This window comes from Diceros bicornis, chromosome 8 (assembly GCF_020826845.1).
Source record: "Diceros bicornis minor isolate mBicDic1 chromosome 8, mDicBic1.mat.cur, whole genome shotgun sequence".
In the NCBI taxonomy this organism is placed as follows: domain Eukaryota; kingdom Metazoa; phylum Chordata; class Mammalia; order Perissodactyla; family Rhinocerotidae; genus Diceros; species Diceros bicornis.
Genome location: NC_080747.1, coordinates 53,411,549 through 53,425,118, shown reverse-complemented (window position 1 = coordinate 53,425,118; position 13,570 = coordinate 53,411,549). Strand labels below are relative to the sequence as shown.

General features: G+C 37.5%; 1 protein-coding gene across 1 annotated transcript in view; it reads left to right on the top strand.

Annotated features, from left to right (window-relative positions):
* The first annotated feature begins 2,900 nt into the window (after positions 1-2,900).
* CENPC (centromere protein C) overlaps positions 2,901-13,570 on the top strand; it is a 72,412-nt gene continuing 61,742 nt past the window's right edge. The window contains exons 1-4 of the mRNA XM_058547174.1: positions 2,901-3,085; positions 8,711-8,757; positions 11,607-11,677; positions 12,386-12,480. Coding sequence (XP_058403157.1) covers positions 3,068-3,085; positions 8,711-8,757; positions 11,607-11,677; positions 12,386-12,480 — 231 coding nt within the window. The 5' untranslated portion in view covers positions 2,901-3,067. The remainder of the gene's footprint in view (positions 3,086-8,710; positions 8,758-11,606; positions 11,678-12,385; positions 12,481-13,570) is intronic.

The following is a 13,570-nucleotide window of genomic DNA, read 5'->3' as shown; positions in this document are numbered from 1 at the left end:
TATAATGTATTTAGAGCACATTTCCATGTCAATAAATATAAATGTACATTATTTAATTTTTGACTAGTACCATCAAAGTACTTTAAGTCTTTGCAAGGTTAAAATTATAATGCAGAACTATATTAGTAAGCTCTTGAAAATATAAATGTGTTTTAAATGACAAAAACTCCTTTTTATGAGGTAAGAATTATGTTGACTAGAAGTAAACTATAGGATACAGAATGGAGACTCAGAGAACAGTGTATTTGTGGTGTTTTTGTTAAGAGAAACGATGTATACATAACAGAACATAATTAAATGTTGGCAGAGATAACTTAAGAACATTAAAGTCAGTCAATTTATACAACACTTTAAAATTAATGACTCAGTGCAGACCTTTAAGACCCATTGCATAGTAAAATTGTTTTTTTGTGAACATTGCTGCCACCTATCTGTATATTGCAAGCACACTTGATTAACTTAGCAATTACAGTCTTTATAGTAAAGTCTTTCTATCTGAGGATAATTTTCTCACAAAGGGCTAAAGTGAATGTACTCAACAGATGGACCAACATTTGGGTAGTAAAGAGTAAAAAGAGATAATTGAAATTTTCTATTAAAAAATAAATCTCAAAATTATACAAATAAGTTTATTTCATTTTAGCAAATTTTAAGGTATAATTGCAACTATGTTATAATTTCTAGAGCAAATTGATTTTTGGAGTGTAATTTTTAAGGTCTAAAATATTCTTTAAAGTAATTTTAACAATTACAAATTTTAAATTATCTATGTAAAATCATAAGAACTAAAAGTTTCTACTTCCCTTAAAAGTTAAATTTCTGGATACTTTATTTCCCATATACACTCTAATACACATACTTCCATGGACAGATACATAAACACACACACACACCCATTACTATCTAGGTAAGTAGTTCTGAGGAAAACTTCAAGATTTAGTCAGTTGTCATAGCAGTACATGAGGAGTGATCTTGAGGTATTTTTTGCGGCAGAGGGGTCTATAAAGACAAAGCTGGGTTTTATAAACATTACTCCATCAACTAGCAACTTTATTTTAGAATGCTAAAACCATGGTGGGGCTATTAAATATTAGGTCAGATGCAGAGGGAACTGAAAAGTTTGGGAACTGCAGAGTCTCCATATCTTTCTGTTTTCATAAAGGTGCTGCTCCATTTTCTCTCTAGAACAGACCAGTTCATCGCCAACACCCTTTATGCCCTGCATTCTACACCAGCATGCCACTGCATTTCAAGTTTCTCAAAATACCTCTGAGAGTGCCTCTTTGCAGTGGAAGCAGGAGGATATAATTTTACATGTGGAACTTTATGATTGTGTTTGCTAAAATTTCTCACTGAGAGGTAAAAAGACTACAGTGATTAAGTGCTCAGTTCTGGAATCAAAATACTGGGGTTCATACCCAGTTCTGTTGTTTTATGATAGCGTGATCTTGGGCAAGTTACTTAAACTCTGTCCCAGTTTTGTTGTCTATAAAATAGGGATATTAGTTGTCTTCTCTCACAGAAATGTTCTATTAAATAAGTCACTGCATGGAGAGCATTTAGAATAGAACTTGGCATATAGTATGCACTCAATAAATATTAGTTTTTATTCTCTATTCTAAATGTGACATCAAATTATATAATGTTGTCTGACTGGTAAAACTTCTGCTAGACCGAGTAAAACAATCTCCATAATAATACCAACAGCATTATTTATTGAATTCTTACTATGTTCCAGGCATTTCACCTAGATCTTAAAAGGCATTAATCCAATTTCTCAGCAACTTTAATATTATTCCCATTTTACAGATAAGGGAATCAAGAAACAGATAATTTAATTAACTTGCCCATTATGGGAGAATTAGTGGAGTAGAGTCAAACCTAGGCTTGTCTGATTTCAGAGTCAATTTGTAATCCCTCTTCCCTACCAAAAAAAAAAAAAGAAAGAAAGAAAAAAGAAAAAATGGCCTTAGCAGCTGATAACATTTGTTAAAGCATTACAAGTTTTAAAAAATTTACTAGCTCAACTATTGATTAATGAATTTATTCAATAAGTAATGTATTTTCTGATTAAAATTCCCTTGCAATTTTTTTGAAATCATGAAAATAGGACATAGTTTCATAGAATCAGGTAGGAAGAAGTCTTCGGAGCATCTAATTTAGCTTTCCCATTACACAATTAAGGAAACACCCAGAACGGTGCCACAATTTGTCCTAGATGACATAGCTAATCAAGGGCTGAGCATGTTTCATGACTCCTGATCTAGCACTCCTATCAGGACATCATACTTCAATATATTTATATAGGTCATGTTGCTGGCAATGCTTCATGAAAATATTACCTACATATTTGAAACAAGAATACAAGCTATTGTCATTATCATCATCATCATCATTATTATATTATTACTTTCAGAGATGATGCATAGACGGGCTGCGTGTGGCTGCCGAGCCTGCACAGGGAAATCTTTCTGTGCAAACGACTTCTGCAATTTCTACCTCTTATTCTTCCAAGCATTACTTTTTACTCTATAATAGAACCGCTGAGAAGTTTTACACGGGGCTCAAGGGGCAAAGGCGGTTCCCCACATCGTGCCTGCCAAGTAAAGGCCCAGCTTTCTGCCCAGCCTCCGCGTCGTGCGGAGACACAGAGAGGGAAGAACGACCGAGCCATTGGAGAAAGAGAGGAGGGGCAGGGCTACGGGGGGGAGGGAGGACGAGGCTGGGAGGGGTGGGACAGTGGGCGGCTGCAGTGAGGGGGCGGGCCCATAACGGCTTTCTTCCTATTGGGTTGCAAGGCCCGTTCTGCGCATGTGCAGCCTATTTCAAACTGCGCAGAGGGCTGGGCGCCAGTGTTTGTGGAGGGCGGAGCCTAATGGGTGGCGAGGTCTCGCGGTGCGCGCCTGCCGCCTCGACGCTCGCTTGAGTCGGCTGCCACCGCTTCACGGGCGCTCCCGGGTCGCCGCTTATCTTCTCCCGCGGCTCTGTCGGCGCAAGTCTTCCTCGTGCCGCGGCCTGTGTTGGCTTCCGCCCCCGACCCAGTGCGCGGGCGGAGCCGGGCCGGAACATGGCTGCCTCCGGTCTGGTAAGTGCGGGCCGCGGCCGCCCTGGCCCTCGCGCCCTAGGCGGGGGAGAACGAGACGTTGGGCCGGTGCTGTGGCCTCTTTTGCGTTTCAGTGGGAAAAACGCGCGAATTTTTTGAGATCGGGAGTGATCGTGTGCCGATAGCCAGAGTTATTTGTATTTTTCTTCAAGGTTTCTTGTAATTTCGGTTGTGACGGCATTTTTCTCTTCAGAGAATCTTGTGATTTCTACTTTTTGTCCTACCTCCAGTTCCTAGTGTTCCAAATAATTTTCTGTCCATGGAAGTATTGGAACGCCTTAAAAGTATGCGTTTGCTTGAGACTTGCCGGTCTGGAGAAGCAGATTATCTATGGAACATCTGTTATTGATAAAGTTTTGTGAAAGACAGCTGTTAAAAGCTGCAAGCTGTGAGTACGGTCCGGGCGGGAACTCATTTTTTGTTTACATGTTTCTGGACTCCCTCGATATTCACTATTCCATATTTCAAACTTCGCTTATGGTTACTATATATTGTACAGCCCATTATTAGTCCCTATTGTAAACTTGTGTTTTCTGCTTTAGCTCCCCTTTTAAAATCTTCAGCATTGATGAACTCCCATTTATATAAAGTTATATATGTTTGCTTGTATGCCTAAAGAGATGTGTGCCAGGGTGGTATAGAGTGTACTTTTTACTATGAGCACATACATTGTTTACATCATATATAATAATAGTAATAAAAAGAGGAATAAAGCCATTCTCATTGGGAGAAGTGGAGGGGAATAAAATTTATCGTAATGCCCACAGTTCATTTTTTTAAAAAGACTTCTATTTTTTTAGAACAGTTTTAGATTCACAGCAAAATTGAGCAGAAGGTACTGAGATTTTCCGTGGACCTCTTGCCCCCACACCTGCATAGCCACCCCCGTTGTCAACATCCCCACCAGAGTGATGTATCTGTTATAGTTCATGCACCTACAATGATACATCAGTATCACCTAAAGTCCACAGTTTACATTAGAGTTCACTCTTGGCGTTGTACAAATGTCTGATGACATGTCTCCGTCAATGATGTGTATCCATCCATAGTGAACTGATATCTTACAGAGTATTTTCACTGCCCTTGAAATCCTCTGTCCTCCACCTGTTCATCCCTTCCTCCCCCCTCAGCCCTGGAAACTGCTGATTTTTTTTACTGTCTCTGTAGTTTTACCTTTTCCAGAATATCATATAGTCGGAATCATACAGTATGTAGCCTTTTCAGGTTGGCCTTTTTCACTTAGTATTATACAGTTAAGGTTCCTCCATGTCTTTTCATGGATTGATAGCTCATTTCTTTTTTGTTTGTTTTTTTTGTGAGGAAGATCATCCCTGAGCTAACATCCATGCTAATCCTCCTCTTTTTGCTGAGGAAGACCGGCTCTGAGCTAACATCTATTGCCAATCCTCCCCCCCCCCCCGCAAGCCCCAGTAGATAGTTGTATGTCATAGTTGCACATCCTTCTAGTTGCTGTATGTGGGACTCGGCCTCAGCATGGCCAAAGAAGCGGTGCTTCGGTGCGCGCCCGTGATCTGAACCCCGGCCCGCCAGTAGCGGAGCGCGCGCACTTAACCACTAAGCCACGGGGTGGGCCCGATAGCTCATTTCTTTTTAGCGCTGAGTAATCCTGCATTGTCTAGTTGTACCACAGTTCATCCATTCACCTAGTGAAAGACAGAACTTGGTTGCTTCCAAGTTTTGGCAGTTATGAATAAAGTTGCAATAAACATGTGTGTGCAGATTGTTGTGTGGACATAAGTTGTCAACTCTTTGGGTAAATACCAAGGAGCATGATTGCTGGATCGTATGGTAAGAGTATTTTTAGTTTTGTAAGAAACCACCAAACTGTCTTCCAAAGTGGCTGTACCATTCCAAAATGAGTGAGAGTTCCTGTTGCTCCACATCCTCACCAGCATTTGGAGTTGTCATTGTTCCAGGGTTTGGCCATTCTAATAGATTTGTAGTAGTATGTCATTGTTGTTTTAATTTGCATTTCCATGATGACAGAAATGATGTGGAGTGTCTTTTCATATGCTTTTTTGCTATGTCTTCTTAGGTGTGGTGTGTGTTAAGATTTTTGGCCCATTTATTTTTTAATTGAGGTTTTTTTTTTCTATTTGTTGAATTTTAAGAGTTCTTTGTATATTTTGGATAACAGTCCTTATCAGATGTGTCCTTTGCAAATATTTTCTTCCGGTCTGTGGCTTGTCTTCTCATTCTCTTGACCACAGTTCATTTTTCAGATACATCAAGTCATTTAAAAGACAAGGGAGAGAGGAGTTCGAGAGATTATTTTCAGTCAATCCTGTACTTTAGTGGTTCTTTTTTTTTTTTTTTTATAATTTTATTTATTTATTTTTTCCCCCAAAGCCCCAGTAGATAGCCGTATGTCACAGCTGCACATCCTTCTAGTTGCTGTATGTGGGACGCGGCCTCAGCATGGCCGGAGAAGCGGTGCTTCAGTGTGCGCCCGGGATCCGAACCCAGGCCACCAGCAGTAGAGCGTGCGCACCTAACCGCTAAGCCACGGGGCCGGCCCAAACTGGTGGTGATTTTGACACATAGGAGACATTTGGTGATTTCTGGAAAGAGTGCTGGTTGTCCTGAAAGGGGCTGGAGGAGGGGTGTGCTAAGAGCACCTAATGGGTGGAGGCCAAGGATGCTGCTAAGCTTCCTACAGTGCACAGGACAGGCCCTCACAACAGAGTCATCTAGCCCAAAATGTCAGTAGTGCCAAGGTTGAGAAACCCTGCTGTGTTGTGTATTATTTTCTTTAAGAAACAATCTCACAGTGAATGGAAGAAATTGAAATTGACTGAAAAATGAGTTGAAATTGGCAGTTTTTGAGTGTGTATTTATTTTGAAAATTAAATATTTTTACATTCTAACTTTTAATTTAGAATTAGGAGACTTTGTCTTGTTCACCACTTATTTTCTAGTGTTCCTAAATGGCACCTGGCCCTGTAGTAGGTGCTCAATTAATATTTGTCAAATGAATGAACTATCTTAGCCTTAAAATTTTTCTGTTTCAAAGAGCGACAGAGGGTACTTTACAGATGTTATTTAACGTTCAGAAACATTCAGTGTGCAAATTTGATGAATCGTTTCAATTTATTGTGTGAAATTAAAAGAGTAGCCTTAAATTAGGCCTTGGAAGGTAGTTAACTAACATTCTCAGGGGTTTACTTAAGTGTTTCAAACTGCTGAGTACTGGTCAGAGACCTAAGTGCTTGACTTAAGTTTCCATCAAATGACTTGTGATAAAATGGATACTTTTTAGATGTCTTTGTTCCTTAAGTCTGCTACCTAAAAAATAAATTTCATCTTTTGCTTCTTAGGTACTTCCTGAGGATAACAGGCTATGTGAAACACTTTTACCTTCTTTAAAGAAAGAAGTACATTTTTATTTCATAAGTTTTTGGTCTTATTTATTTGGGATGTCAAAAAGATAGCAAAAAATGGTGTTTGTGTGGTGTACAATGCACTAGACAAGGCTCTGGGAAGAATATAAACTAGCTTAAGGCAAAGTCTTCTGCTCTCAAGTTTCTTAAAATCTAATAGAGGTCTTCATCTTCCTGAGTAATTCAATCCAAAAGCCATTAGATTGGGCCAGACAAGGCAGGGATCCCTGTGGGTGCAAAGCTACAGTGTTAGAGCAGTGTATAGGAGCCTGAGTGGAGTCAGGAGTGGGGCCCAGCTCTGCATGTCAGAGCATGAGTGGGATAAAGAGAGTGTCCACGTGGGGTGGGGTCATTTATATCCCATTGGGCCAAGTAAAAGGTTTAATAAACGTTTGGTATTGATAATATTTTCATTTTTAAAGCATGCTGTTCATCCTAACGCTACCCAATTTTCAACTAGAAAATTTAACTTGATGGATTTTACAGTGAAAAGATAGGAACCAAAGTATCTCAGATATGCTCTCTACCTCCAATATCAGCATGTCTGTGTGTTTTATTTTTGCTGTTCCCATTGATTGGTGCTGCTTCTTTGTTGGGATTACCTATTTTCTCTTTCTGGAAGCATTCTAGGGTCTTTTTATCCTCACTGTTTCTGAAATTTTATTGTTATGTTCCTAGATATGGATCTTCTTAAATTCATTATGCTGGCTATTCACGTCCTACAGCTTTGGGAAATTTGACTGTATATCTTCTTCTCCCCCCTGCCCCCCAAAGCCCCAGTAGATAGTTGTATGTCATAGTTGCACAGCCTTCCAGTTGCTGTATGTGGGACGCAGCCCCAGCGTGGCCGGAGAAACAGTGCGTCCCCGGGATCCAAACCCAGGCTGCCAGCAGCGGAGCGCGCGCACTTAACCGCTAAGCCACGGGGCCGGCTCCTGATTGTATATCTTCTTAGAGTATATCTCTTTCCTTTTTCTTTGTTCTGTCTGGAATAACTATTGGTCAGAAGTTAGACCTCCCGATTTTTGGATCTTTGTTTTATTTTTTTCTCCCATTTTCCATCTCCTCTTCGTCTTTTGTTCTTTTTCCCTCTAGTAATATCCTCAGCTTTTTCTTAATCACTGCTTTTTTTTTATTTTAGGCAATCATGTTTTTAATTATTAAGAGTTTTTTTCTTGCTCTCTGTTTAGTGTTTATAGTAGACCGCTTTTGTTTTCTGAGTCCAATATTATCTCAAATCTCTGTTGAAGGTACTAATTAGAATTTCCTTTTTTTGTTTGTTTTTGAAGTTTTCTTTTTTCTCATACTTGATATTAGTTTCTTCTTGGGCCTATTTCTTTTTTGTTTTTAAAATTTATATCTTGATTTTTCTCTTTTGTTTTAGAGACTTTAAAGTGTCTGGTGATCTGTAGATGCTGGTGATATTTAAGACTGAGAGAGTCGAATACTGTTTTTGAACTCTGTGTTTATGAGGATAGGGGAAGGTAGCAGTCTGCCATTCTATATATAGGTTTCCTTTTGATTGCTCTGTTTTTCTTACTTTTCTCACTGTTTTCTTCCTTCACATCTTGAATTTCCTAGTTCTGCATAGTTATGGTTTTCTCCCAGACATATCAGCTTCACTCCTCACCAAGGACGGTATCCTCTGAGCTTACTTTAGGCTGCTACTGCCTTTATTCTGTTTCATCAATTATCACGCTTCATTTATTTTCCATCTTCCAAAAATTTTTAAAATTTGTCCGCAGATGGTCCTCTCTTCCATTCTCTTTTTCATTGTTATTTTATGCCATTTTAGTCCTTTACTATTATTTTAGAGGGATCTCCCTGCAGAAAAAGGAGGTAGGTAGATATTGTTAGTCAACCAACTTGAATTATTGGAATCTCAGATAGGCTGTTGGTGATGGAAAAGGAATAGGAGGAGTTGGGGGAAGAGGAGGAAGAAGATGGAGTAAATCCCAGGGTGAGGAAATAGTACAAGCATAGGTTGAGAAACAGTAGATATGAAGGAAGTTCTCTTTCACTTGATCTAGAAGAATTCTTCTTCATAGTATTATAATAGGCAGTTAACAAATACTTACTTGCTGAGTAAACAAAGAACTTAAATTTTCTGGCCTGTTCCTGTTGGGGTGAAATTACTTTGAAGACAGGTTGTATTTGTATATATTTTAAACAGGAAGACTAAACTGATGATTTATTTTTTTTTCAGGATCATCTCAAAAATGACTACAGAAGGAGATTTTGCCGACCTTACAGGTAATTTATATACTTAAGCTTTTAAGGTGATTTTTATTCCCATCTTCAGAAAGTGAAATTCTTTTTTATTGATATCATAATAGTTCATAACATTGTGAACTTTTAGTTGTACATTATTGTTTGTCAGTCACCATATAAATGCATCCCTTCACCCCTTGTGCCCGCCCCCAACCCTTTTCCCCCTGGTAACCACCAGACTATTCTCTCTGTGTGTTAGTTTATCTTTCACATATGAGTGAAATCATGTGGTGTTTGTCTTTCTCTGTCTGGCTTATTTTGCTTAACATAATACCCTCCAGGTCCATCCATGTTGTCGCAAATAGAATGAATTTGTCTTTTTGTGGCTGAGTAGTATTCCATGGTGTATATATGTATATGTATATATGTATATATATATACATATACATATATACACCATATCTTCTTTATCCAATCATCAGTCGAGGGACACTTGGGTTGCTTCCACTTCTTGGCTGTAGTGAATAATGCTGCAATGAACATAGGGGTGCATAAGCCTCTTTGGATTGTTGATTTCAGGTTCTTTGGATAGATACCCAGTAGTGGGATAGCTGGATCGTAAGGTATTTCTATTTTTAATGTTTTGAGAAATCTCCATACTGTTTTCCATAGAGGCTGCACCAGTTTGCATTCCCACCAGCAGTAAATGAGGGTTCCCTTTTCTTCACAGCCTCTCCAACATTTGTTATGTTTTGTCTTGGTGATTATAGCCGTTCTAATGGGTGTAAGGTGATATCTTTGTGTTTTAATTTGCTTTTCCCTGATGATTAGTGATGTTGAACATCTTTCCATGTGCCTATTGGCCATCTGTATATCTTCATTGGAAAAATGTCTCTTCATAGCCTCTGCCCATTTTTTGGTTGGTTTGTTTGTTTTTTTGTTCGTCAGTTCTGTGAGTTCTTTATATATTATGGAGATGAACCCCTTGTCGGATTTATGCTTTGCAAATACTTTCTCCCAGCTGGTGGGTTATCTTTTCATTTTGATCCTGGTTTCATTTGCCTTACAGAAGCTCTTTAGTCTGATGAAGTCCCACTTGTTTATTTTTCTTTTGTTTCCCTTGTCCAAGTAGACATAGAATTTGAAAAGATCCCTCTATGACCAATGTCAGAGAGTGTACTGCCTATGTTTTTTCCCAGGAGTTTTATAGTTTCAGTTCTTACCTTCAAGTCTTTGATCCATTTTGAGTTAATTTTTGTGTATGGCAAAAGAAGATGGTCTCCTTTCATTCTTTTGCATGTGGCTGTCCAGTTTGCCTAACACCATTTATTGAAGAGACTTTCCTTTCTCCACTGTATGTTCTTAGCTCCTTTGTCGAAGATTAGCTGTCTGTAGATGTGTGGTTTTACTTTTGGGCTTTCAATTCTGTTCCATTGATCTGTTTGTCTGTTTTTGTACCAGTACCATGCTATTTTAATTATTATAGCTTTGTAGTATATTTTGAAGTCAGGGATTGTGATGCCTCCAGCTTTGTTCTTTTTTCTCTGGATTGCTATGGCTATTTGGGGTCTTTTGTTGCCCCATATGAATTTTAGTATACATTGTTCTGTTTCCGTGAAGAATTTCATTGGGATTCTGATTGGGATTGCATTGAATCTGTAGATTGTTTTAGGTAGTATGGACATTTTAACTATGTTTATTCTTCTGATCCGTGTGCATGGGATGTCTTTCCATTTCTTTATGTCATCATCGATTTCAGGAAGTGGAATTTTTAAATGAAGAAAGGAAAAATTATTACCTCTGACTAAAATAATGATATCTCTGCCCACTGATTAAGTATAATCACTTTAGTTATTTTATATTAATAGAGAAATATTATAATGCAAGCAGTGCAGTATCTTAGTGGCAGTGTGAAAAGAAATTGACCTAATAAATGGTAGATTGAGAAGAGGCAGTCTCAGTTCTGACTAAATGATAGTCATGGGGAAAGCACTCTGTCGAATGGATTAAATGGAAATATTAGAAAGGTGCAGCTTACTCAGTGAGGCCAAAAGAAAAGGTGGATGTGGTTATAAAAAGGAAATAGAAGGATCTTTGTGGTGATGGAACTGTTCAGTATCTTGAATGTAGTGGTGTTATTAGAATCTACAGATGTGATGAATTGTATAGTACTAAATACACACACACAAAGATAGACAAACAAATGAGTACTGGTAGAACTAGAGAGATCTGAATAAGATTGGTGGATTGTTATCACTATCAGTATTAATATTGTTATCAATATCAATATCAGTATATCAGTTATCAATATCATAGTTGTGATAATATACTATAGTTTTGCAAAATGTTACCATTAGGGGAAACTGGGTGAAGTGAACAAGGGATCTCCTCTGTATTATTTCTTAAAACTGCATGTGAATCTACAATTATCTCCATACAATTTTAATTTAAAACATTAGCAGCTTAATGGTATTGAATCAAAGTGCATTTGAGAACTTGTAGGGAAGACTGTTACTTGGAACTGTTAGGACTTGTGACTGTGGAGTCTTTATTAAAGAAGCATTTCAGGACTGGTTGGATTTGTTGAAAAATGTTTTATGTTCCTGTTTAGATACAGCAGTAATCTAAAACAGCTTTAGATGTGGCTGTTTGATCAAGGAATATAATTGTTAGTATAGGTAATGACATACTACTTCACATACTTTCTGGGAACCCTTGGACTCTTGAGTGCTTGTTTTATCCTCAGATAGTAAAGGTGATATTTTTCCCGTTAAGTAAATTAACATTTTATAATAAGGAGATAAGGAATTTTCAAAGTAGATGGTGACATAAATAAGAAATATCTTCTGGAAATGATATGTTAATGTGTTCCCTTCTTTCCTTCTTATTAGGGCACCTGACATTAATGTGGAGGTAGGCCAGAACATACTGGAAATCTTACAAGACTGTTTTGAAGAAGAAAGTAAGGCTTTGTTTCTAGATGGACTTTGAGGGTTGGGATAGATGAAAATACAAATTTGTCGTATTAATATCAAATGCAGCAAATGTGTTCTAGCATTTAAATATATGTAAAATATATTCCTAGGAATTTTGAGTACATGTGCAGTCCTTCATGTACGTTCTGGTATGCTGAGGATAATACTGGCAAAGATGAGAATAATTTGTCATTCTTTTTAGTTCACACTAGATTGCTGTAGTCTGGAAGTCCATAGATAATTATGCACAAGAGAAAATATTTCATGTAATGGAAATAAATATGCAGAATTCTTGGGATTGCTGAGGAGCTTGAGATAATTTTTGGTGATTTACCAAAGAAATTTCTAAAGAGATGTTGAATTGCGGCAAAAAACTTTTCTAAGTGCTGGTTAGCATCAGAAGGTTTTGGAATAATAGGCCAACCAAAGAAATAAACACAGATAGTGGAAAGTATCTCTTCTTTACGGGCTCTGAAAGAAGACTGGCACATAATTTCTTAGGAATCTTGTTGTTTTTTTCAGTTCCTTGGGTCTTCTAGGAGCATTTGAATATTGAATTGATGTCCATTACAGTCAGCTATTTGTGTTTAAAGAGTCAACAGACTTGTTCACACGTCATGTAGGGCTTCTTTTAATTGTATCCAAAAGATTTTATACGATATTTTGCTTTTTAAAATTTCTTAATTTTTTTTTAGGTCCTTCCAATGATTTTAGCAAAAATTCTACAAAATCAGTGCTTTATTCAACACCTAAAATAAAAGATGTTTGTATTCAGTCACCAAGCAAAGAGGTAAGTCAAAAAGGAGAGCTGGTACAAGTTTAATATTTTAATGAGTGAAGCAATGCACAATATAGTTAGGTACGTGTTAGTAAAGTTGTTTGTAAATCTTATTCTTAAAAGGGAATCCTATATTCCCATTGACTTTCTCTGAAATTTAGAAGTATTTTGTGAAAATTTTGATTTGACATTTCCTGTGTTTGGAATTGGAGGTCTGGGAATTAGAATTACCAAATTATAACTAATCATTTTTTGTTTTTTAAAGCAGATGTAGTTTTATTTATTTATTTTTATTTTTTATTTTTATTTATTTATTCTTTTTTCCCCCAAAGCCCCAGTAGATAGTTGTATGTCATAGGTGCACATCCTTCTAGTTGCTGTATGTGGGACGCGGCCTCAGCATGGCCAGAGAAGCGGTTTGTCAGTACGCACCCGGGATCCGAACCCGGGCCGCCAGCAGCGGAGCGCGCGCACTTAACCGCTAAGCCATGGGGCTGGCCCTAACTAATCGTTTTTTATTTCTCCTAAAATAATACTTAAATTAGGTTTTTAGGAAAGTGGGCAGCTATTGAAGTTTCTAATCCAGGTTAGTGAGTTTGGTTATTTTTTGAAAACTGAAGGCAATCTATTGCTCTACAGGGAAATCAATCTTTTATTGATTATATATCTTAGGAGGAGAACTCTACAAAATAGCAGACTTTCAAATAGAATTTTTGAAGCTGATGATCGAAGACAAATTAATCAAAAGCACAATACTAATTGGAGAGAAAAATATTATAGTGCTAGAAATAACATCAACTAGAAACTTATGTAAACAAATAATTAAACATATACAGCCTTTTGGTTCCAAGGAATGAAGACAGATGCATTTCTTTCAGGATTGAGAGACCTTTAATGTGGTAAATTATACTGATTTTTGAAAGTTAAATCAACTTTAAGTTTCCTGGGATAAACTTGACTTGATCATAAAGTATTACCATTTTTGATTTGGTTTGCTAATATTTAAGATGTTTGCATCTATGGTCATGAATAATATTGTCTTTTCTTAAAATGTTCTTGTAGGGCTTTAATGTCAAGGTTGTGTTAGAAGTTCCTCTTCTAG